General features: G+C 55.0%; 2 protein-coding genes across 5 annotated transcripts in view; one reads left to right on the top strand and one right to left on the bottom strand.

Moving 5' to 3' along the window:
• TDRD9 (tudor domain containing 9) overlaps positions 1-2,823 on the bottom strand; it is a 54,506-nt gene extending 51,683 nt beyond the window's left edge. The window contains exons 1-2 of the mRNA XM_005856348.2: positions 2,816-2,823; positions 528-634 (exon numbers count right to left, since the gene is read on the bottom strand). Of these exons, the coding sequence (XP_005856410.1) occupies positions 528-634; positions 2,816-2,823 (115 nt within the window). The remainder of the gene's footprint in view (positions 1-527; positions 635-2,815) is intronic.
• A 250-nt stretch (positions 2,824-3,073) lies between these two features.
• On the top strand, positions 3,074-6,485 carry RD3L (retinal degeneration 3-like). Of its 4 annotated transcripts, none has more exons than XM_014535565.1 (4): positions 3,074-3,366; positions 3,482-3,599; positions 3,940-4,289; positions 4,596-5,213. In XM_014535565.1, exons 3-4 carry the CDS (start codon positions 3,991-3,993, stop codon positions 4,858-4,860), a joined length of 564 nt encoding a protein of 187 aa, XP_014391051.1. In that variant the 5' UTR covers positions 3,074-3,366; positions 3,482-3,599; positions 3,940-3,990; the 3' UTR covers positions 4,861-5,213. The 4 variants fall into 4 exon arrangements, 3 of the variants coding, with proteins under 3 accessions (XP_014391051.1, XP_014391041.1, XP_014391047.1); XR_001361091.1 differs by lacking the exon at positions 3,074-3,366 and adding an exon at positions 6,451-6,485 and having other exon boundaries at positions 3,387-3,599; positions 4,596-4,923; XM_014535555.1 differs by lacking the exon at positions 3,074-3,366 and having other exon boundaries at positions 3,387-3,599.
• The last annotated feature ends 2,072 nt before the right edge of the window (positions 6,486-8,557 follow it).

The raw sequence follows: 8,557 nt of genomic DNA on the forward strand, positions 1-8,557 counted from the left end.
GCAGGAAGTCTGGGTGAGCAGCCTGTGACGCCGGCGCCTGCTGTGACCAGCGCCTGCTGCTACAGAAAGTCGTTTCATCCGAACTCAGAGCAGAGCGGCCTGTCCTTGAGGGAGGGTGCTAGGAAGGACCTTCACCTTCACGATACAAGTTATGCTCTGGTTAGATTTTTGTCTTAATATATTTATTTTTCTTAAACTATAATAATTCTTAAATAAGTTTCTAATTAATAGTAAGATAGCGTTATTAGTCTTCCAAAGAACAGACTATTTAGAACCTATATTCAAAAGAGAGAAATGATCACTTTAGCCCCCCAAATCCGAAATTAGCAAGCAGCATGAACTCTATTGACCAAAAGGCTACATCATACATTGTGCAGGTGATATATCATGGAATTGTACACTGAAACCTACATAATTTTATTAACCATCATCCCAAAAAATTCAATTAAAAAAAAAAAAGAAGTCAACGTTTTAGTGAGTGAACAGCTCACACTTCCCATTTTGCAACAGTGAACGATGCCGGTTACCTGGCCCGCGGGCTGGGTGGTCACTGCCATGCATGTCAAACTCCTGTGCTTCGAGCTGTCTGTACTTGTTAATATACTCCAGTTCCCCACTCTTCTGGCTCAGTGACCTGCAAAGAATATCAGAACTTAGTACACGGCTTCCAAAAAGCCAAGGAGTCACCCTGCGCCGAATGCCTGAACACCCTTCACTAAGTCACAGAAGAAATGCAAATGGTCAATAAACAAGTAAAAGGAGCCGTAGCCGGTTTGGCTCAGTGGAAAGAGCATCAGCCTGCGGACCAAAGGGTTCCGGGTTTGATTCTGGTCAAGGGCATGTACCTTGGTTGCAGGCTCCTCCCTGGCCCAAGCCCGGGCCCTGGTTGGGGCTCGTGCAGGAGGCAACCAATCAATGTGTTTCTCTTACACTGTTGTTTCTCCCAATCAATGTTCTCTTACACTGTTGTTTCTCTCTCTTTCCCTCTCTCTCCCACTCTCCCTAAAAATCAATGGAAAAATATCCTCAGTGAGGATTAACAACAACAACAAAAAAGTAAAAATACACTCAAATTCGTAGTCATTTACCAAACAGATGCAAACTGAAGTGATGCGAAACCATTTCTTCATCCTTCAAACTGGCAAATAAATTCTTAGATTATAGGGAGGGTGGCAGATCGGCCTGGCATTTCCCCTGCCGTGTCCATTAGAGCCCACAGCTCTGCAGCCAACACCTGTCCCCGCCACGTCTTCTGCAGAGCACGTGGGGGCAGGAGGCGCTGGCAAGGCGGGCGCAGACGCCTCGGGTCATTCAGCGAGTGCTGCCCGTCACCAGCACACGGGAGGCAGTCTCAGACCCAGAGGCGCAGCAGCAACAGCCAAGCCCGGCCCCTGGAGTGTCATCCCAGGGAAGAGACATCCAGACCTGCAGGACCCTCATTTGTGACAGGCAGGGCCTAAGGGTCCCGGGAGGCAGGGTGCCTTCTCATCATACTTGTGAGAGTTAAAACCTGGGGGGAAAGGCCCCACAGAGGGCCACGCTCACCTATGGCGTACTCTTACTTAACCTGTATCATATTTTAAAGAATGCCATCGGAGGCTATACCCACACTAATAGACACAAGGTCCCAAACAGCCTGGCTGGTGTGGCTCAGTTGGTTGAGCGGTGTCCTGTGCACCAAAAGGCCGCTGGTTCGTTTCCCAGTCAGGGCACACGCCTGGGTGTGGGTTCAATTGCTGCCTGGGCGTACCGGAGACAGCCATTCAATGTTCCTCTCTCTCTCCCTCTCCCCTCCTCTCTCTCTACAATCAGTTTTTTTAAAATGTCCAAATCGTTCAGTGAGAAAAGACACTTGCACTGTGACATGCAAACCGCCCGCGACATTTGGGGCTCCTGGGAGAGGGTCCACCTGGAAGGCGCTGCTGTCAGAGGAAGGACGGCGATGCCAGCACTGAAGTGTGCAGTCACTTGAATACAATGGATTCGCATTAAAGGCGCCACTTGTCTGATACACCGGTCCCACCAGCGTTCTTTTGAGTACTGTTTCCCTGCTATCTACTCCTATTCCCTCAGCAAAGCATCACTCAGGGCCTGGCGGCTGCAGTCGGCTGGGGAGGGAAGGACCATGGGGAGTGTGGCAGCGGTGACAGGTTCCCAGGGAGAACGCAGCAGAGAGGAGAGGGGCAATGCTAATAGGACAAGGAGACATTTAGGCAAAGATCAGAAGGAAACTGAGAAGGGCCGTGCAGGTCTGCATGCGGACACAGCCAAGGCGGCCCAGAGGGGCGGCGAGGGTCAGGCCTGGCTGGGACGAAGCGTGCTCTGGGCAGAGCCAGAGGGGCCAGGTGGGGGACACGGGAAGCCTGCAGAGCCCTGAGCGGAAACCCTGTGCTGGTTCCGCAGCCAACACGCTCCAGGCGGCCCGCACCATGTCCGAGGCAGCACGAATCCCAGCAGTCAGAGGCCGCAGGGCACTGTCCCGAGCGCCGGCCGCCACTGCACTGGGCACCTCCCGGCTGCAGCTGATGGTGCCGTCTGCCCTGTGAGCAGCTGGCGCTGCGGAGGCCACACCTCGGCCTCTCTCACCACGACACGCAGGGCTAACGTGAACCAGTCTATTCTTCACGGGTCATTTGGAGGAAAAGGCCGGAGAGAAAGATTGTGAAATGTCATCCAAGGCGAAGCCGCTGCGCTGTCATCGAACACAGGCCTGGGGAGTGGACCCCGCCTGCTCCTCAGCCAGACCCGCCTGCGCCCTGGCCCTCAGCACCCGCCAGGCAGGAGGTGGTCGCTACAGTGAGTCACATGTCCTCACGGCTCCATTTTCCCGCCTTAATCCGTTACTGCCTCAGCTCCGCGCTTCCAGAGATGGCATGCACGTCAGCTATCCGCTTGCGTACACGCGGCCTCCTCTCGCTGTGACCCACTTGCACACCCTCCTCTTCAGAAAGAAACGAGTAGAGTCACGGCTACGACCCAGCGCGCTCTGCCCCTTCTACTTGGTTATGGGACTTGCTCAGAGCGGGTGCTTCGCAAACAGTCCAGCCTGGTCCACTTTCCCTGCTGTCACCACAGAGGATGGGACCTGCTCCCAATGCCTGGGAGTGAAGCTGAAGAATCAAAGCAACAAGGTTATTTTGGGAGCTCCAGAGGCACGAATTGCAGCTCCACTGTGACCCGCAGCGCGCAGCAGGCAGCGGCAGGCGACAGCCCCGCGTCCTGGGGGCACATCTGCTGGCTTGGCGTCCACATCCCTCCCCGACCCACGTCTGAACGCATCGAGGGCCAGCACCGGCCGCCGGCATCTTTTCAGATGGCTGAGCAGCATTCAAAAGGCAGCCTTATGTAAGCGGCGCAGCTTCGGTAGTAAGTTATTTTTGTCGTTTCTTCCGCTTGCTTACAAGGTGAATTAATGAGCGCTCGCTCTCCACAGGAAGACTTCACAACCTCGTTCCTAACATAGAAAGTTATTTATTTCAAGTGCAGCCCCAGTGGTGAGCGCGGAGGCGCCTTCCGCAGACACAGCAGGAGCAGCGGAGGGGCCGAGCGAGACAGCGGCCACAGCCGAGTCAGCACCCCACAGCGGACCGCAGCCCCAGGTACGCTCTGACCCCTGTCTGTCCAAGCCGTGTCAAGCATGTTTCTGGAGCAATTGGCTTATGCTAATATTTTAAAGTGTCCTAAGAACTTTTAAGAGCAAGTGTTCAGTGTGACTCTCAGAAAATGTTCAGTCTGCAGATTCTCTCTAACTTTGTGTATTTCCTTTCTGCTTAGCTACACAAAGTATTTTTAAAGCTTGGTTTAGGGCACCGACCTAGTTAGGAATTAGAAGACTTTAATCACGTTTCGATCTTACTTTGACCTGTATATCTAACCAGTGGAAAATTCATCCACTTTTCTGGGAAATGTATTATGAAGAGACAAATATTTGCTCATCAGAACCGTGACACTGTATGCAAATGAACGAGTGGGGACACTCCCACAGGCCAGATGCCACTCTTCGGCTGGATGAGGTGGCCCAAACACAACCCCTGCCCAGCGGCGCGCCGCCCTGGCTCCAAGGCCGTGGCCAGGACGCTACTGCGGGAGCTGCAGTGGCACCTGCAGGAGCGAGAGAGGTTCATACAAGAGGTGGACCATGAGCACCCTGGGGCGCGGGCGGGTGTGGAGTACACCTGGCTGAGAACCTACCAGAACCCCCACACGACCATCCCCGCTACTGAACAGAGGCAGCTGGAAGCTCTCTGCGTGCAAGTTCAGCCCTGCCAGGCGGGAGCCATTCTCAGCAGGTAACAGCCCCCCACTTCCTCGTGATGCACGTACCGTGGGTCTCAGCACTCACGCATCCAGACGGGCAAGGGCACTCTCTCAGCAACCGAACACCTACGAGAACTATCTGTCACTACCTTACTGGCTAGCCATATTTTACGTCACTGAGATCCCTGTCCTAGACGCACAAACTAAGCCGTGTGCAGACCCACAGGGGGGCACCGCCACGCGGCCACGGGACAGGCTGCATGTGGGAGACGGGGGGGGGGGGGGGGGGGGGAGGAGGGAACGGTCTGACCCACATGTGCATCACTGCTTGCCTCTAGGTTTCGAGAAGTTCTGGCAGAAAATGATGTGCTGCCCTGGGAAATTGTCCACGTCTTCAAGCGAGTTCTGGAGGACGCCCTGGGCAGCCCTGAGAAAGGCGGGCAGCCGGGCCTGGCGGTGGGGGGTGTGGGGGACAGCGCCCGGAGTTCAGACCAGGATGAGATTCCCACTGTTTCCAGTTACGTGGACCGGCACGCGGAGAGCAGGCTCCCCACATCCTCGCGCAGGACGTGGAACCTGCCGTATGACCACCCGCCCAGCTAGGCTGCTGGTGACCAGCGGCGCTGCAGGACCATGGCCGTGTCGGAGCTTCACATTCAGAATAAGGTGATGCGACCCACGTTTCTCTCTGTCGCGAGGTCCAAGTTAAAAATCCCTGTGGCGTGTCCTGCTTTAGACAGTGTCCCCTTTGAACCTCTCCAACAGCGCAATGTTTCTTAACAACTAAAATGTTTCCTAAATATTTTGAAAAAAACATTTGAAGTATTTTCTTATACCTCAAAGCATCTCGCAGGAACTAGGGCATCTACCAGTGTGCAGTAGGAAATTTGACAAATTCTGTGTGAAACCCCGACATCAACCTGGACTTTGATTCTAAGACGAAGCTACACACAGAACAAAATAAATGAGTTGCGTGAATCCTCTCTCCCGTGACTGTGTTGCCAGGGCATTCGCTCAGAGGGGAGACCGCGAGGCAGGCGTGAGGGCAGCGAGGGGCAGGCGTGAGGGCAGCAAGGGGCAGGCGTGAGGGCAGGAGCGAGGACAGCGAGGGCAGCAGTGAGGGCAGCGTGAAGACAAAGCTTCATCCTGACACTCACTTCATTTTTAATCTCAGCTCAATTAAGGGAAAGTATAAAATCACAGCTGTGTGTCAGATCAGGTAAGAGATGGCTGCTTTAACATTAATAGCTGCTACTCTCGAAGAAAACAATGCTGACGTGTACTTTACACCAACATTATGTTCATTTAAAATAGCAACATATCTAATATCCAATTTAAAAATTTCATAATTTCACTAAAGTAGGAAATTACTCATTAGTCATTTATTTTTATGATCAAATGCTAGACTTTACCGTTCTTGTTTGTTTGTTAATCCTCACCCGAGGATATTTTTCGAATTGCATTTGAGAGAGAGAGTGGGAGGGGGAGACAGAGAGAATGAAACGTGAATGTGAGAGACACATCAGCTGGTTGCCTCCCACACAGGAGAGCAAGCCTGCAAGGAGGCACATGCCTTTGACCAGAAGCGAACCCGGGACCCTTCAGTCGGCAAGCGATGCTCTAGCCACTGAGCCAAACCGGCTAGGGCTAGCCTTTCCCATTCTTAAAGGTAATTCCAAGGAACCTAATGTCTATAATTTTATATTTGGAGATTTGTGGGGGGTTATTTTTCATCTAAAAAGTAAGAAAAAAGAACAGAACATACACGCCAAAGCCCGCGCTGGGTCTGGCCTCCCAGCACAGCTCGGGGCCGGCCTCCCTGTGGCCCCGATCCCAGCCGCGCAATAAACAGGGGGAGGCTGACCAGGGTTCGATGGACGGGCCCCTGAGAAGCCCGAAAAGGCCGACACTAACGAGCCGCTCGCTGCTGTGCCCTGTTCCTCCGTGTCCAGGAGGCACCGCCCAGGGCGCTCCCATCGAGAGGCTTCTCGCAGAACTCCCTGTGCGCGAGGTCAGCGTCCCCGGGAGCACAGCTGCCGCCTGTGCAGAGACCCAGGACGCAGCCCACAGTGCCTGCGTCCACGCGTGCCAGGCACTGAGCAGGGACTGGCTCCGTGGGTCAACGCCCCGAAGGTTCGCTTCCTGTGCTGCCGTCACCACTGACAGGCCTGCCTGGCTTTATACCGCCCGCAGGCCCTGCGTGCTTCAGAGAGGGAAGGCGAGGCAACCCGCAGGGGCGAGTCTATGAAGCCACTGTGCCGACGGGCCCAGCTGACGGCTAGCATTTTTAGTTAAGGTATGTCCACAGGTTCAAACATACTGTACTGCATACGTACAGACCACAGCATGGGGTGAGCGAGGCTTTTACAAGCTCTGGGAACCCACACGTCCACGTGACTCCCTTCACGGTGACACTCGCTTGGTTGCGTGGTCTGGGACCGAACCTGCAGAATCTCCGAGGTGTGCCTGTGCCACAACTTCAGCTTAAAACACAGCCCCGTGGGACCGGAAATGCAGGGAAACGCACTGTCCCCTGCGTAGGGTCCCACAGGCCAGCATCCAGGTGCTCACAGGGCTGCGTCCCCATTCGAGCCTCATTCGTGCGGCCAAACTCGGTGCCTTGAAGCTGTAGGTCTGAGGCCCCCTCTCCTTGCTGGGGAGCACCAGCTGGGACCAGCCGGGCCTGCACGCCACAGCCCACAGCCCTTTTCCTGCTTCCCGGAGGCCTCATCTACCGAGACCAGGCCAGTCCTGCTCCCGCCTGAAAGCCCCGACGCGTCAGAGGTCTCTGCTTTGAAGGGTGCGTGTGACTAGATAACCCAGGTAGGCTCCCTCCTCTAGGATCTGAACCCTCGAGTGCGTCTGCGAAGTCCCTCTGCCGTGTCACCCGGGCACAGGCTCCAGGGACAGCTCTGGGGCCATCCACCTCCCAGGACTTCCTCCTGGAAGCTGAGCAACAAGCCACTCTACCACCCAACCTTTTTCTCATCTACAGTCGGAACGCCACACCCCTCCACCCTCCCCCCCACAAACACACACACACACACAGCTGTGTGGAGGACTAACAGGGCTCCACGGTGCTTCCCTGTGCCCACCACGCGCGGGCCCACCACGCGCGGGCCCACCACTCGCCCGGGCCTGGCTGAGATGTGCGCGTGTGCAGGCCAGGACGCTCCTGTCAGGAGGAGGATGGAGAGAGACGATGGTGACACTGTTTGCCGGCACCCGTCACTCTCCTGGCGATTTCACAGTACTGTTACAGACACTGATTGGAATGATTTTTAGAATGGGACTTACGTTTTGTCTTTTCATTTATTTTACAAAAGTCTCAGTCCATAAAGGACTGGAAATTTAAAAAACGGATCCTTTGTAGCTATAGGGACACTTAAATCTACACTATCATTTCTGACAAGGTTAATAATTTACGTCCAATATCACACCACGAGTTACTTAAAAGCAATGCTGTTCTGTCCTCCAAGTCTAGGGAGCAAGCTGGGGCGGGGGGGAGGGAGGTCGGTAAGGAGGGCAGCCTACGGGTCACTCAGCAGGGTAGTCCTAGGGAAGAGAGTGCACAAACACATGGGCACAGGGCCTCTGTGCCCTCCCTGCCGCCAGGAAACAGATCCCCGAGGCCCCCAGGGGCACCTGAGCCTGCACAGGCTGGGCCACCGTGAGACCCTGACCCACCAGGTCAGACAGAGCAACAGACAAGGTCAACTTAAAATTACAAACAAAAACCACTCTGCCGACGGTAAAGGCCTTGAACTGAGGGGAGGGGCCAAGCAGGGAGGTGGACTCTCGGAGCTAGAGGTGCCTCCACAGCCTTGAGAGCGAGCAGGTGTCCTGCTCACCAGGTCTGTCCCCTAAAACAGCAGGCGTCCCCTGCCTGTCCCACCAAAACCACATGACCAGACAGCAGCTGCTTAAGTCAAACAACAGAGGGGAGCCGAGCGCCCACAAAACCCAACAAAGCTCCAGCTTCAGGCTCCGTGGTATTTATCCAATTGCATTGAAAACGTCTGACCCCACAAAAACCTGGGCCTCGGGGCTAGCGGACCCTCCAGATGTGTTTTCCCCAGCAATAGGGGCTGGGGGCTTCATTGGCATGACTGATCCTCTTTCCGCTCCCCGTTGGCATTACCTATTCCCCTCCCGCCCAACACACACGCACACACACACACACGTGAATTCTGGGCCCACAGGATTGCAGCCTCTGCTGGCCCCGGTGTCTGCAGAGAACCAATGCCTGCCTCTCCCAGGCTCCCAGACATGGGGGCTCCCCCGCTCCCCCCCCCCAGCG

This window comes from Myotis brandtii, unplaced genomic scaffold (genome assembly GCF_000412655.1).
Source record: "Myotis brandtii unplaced genomic scaffold, ASM41265v1 scaffold1020, whole genome shotgun sequence".
Classification (NCBI taxonomy): Eukaryota; Metazoa; Chordata; class Mammalia; order Chiroptera; family Vespertilionidae; genus Myotis; species Myotis brandtii.

What these genes read in the sequence shown, in the direction of transcription:
- RD3L (XM_014535565.1), top strand. Translation starts at nt 3,991, where the DNA reads ATGCCACTCTTCGGCTGGATGAGGTGGCCCAAACACAACCCCTGCCCA. An exon ending in GCGGGAGCCATTCTCAGCAG is followed by an intron (nt 4,290 to 4,595) that starts GTAACAGCCCCC and finishes GCTTGCCTCTAG; the next exon opens with GTTTCGAGAAGTTCTGGCAG.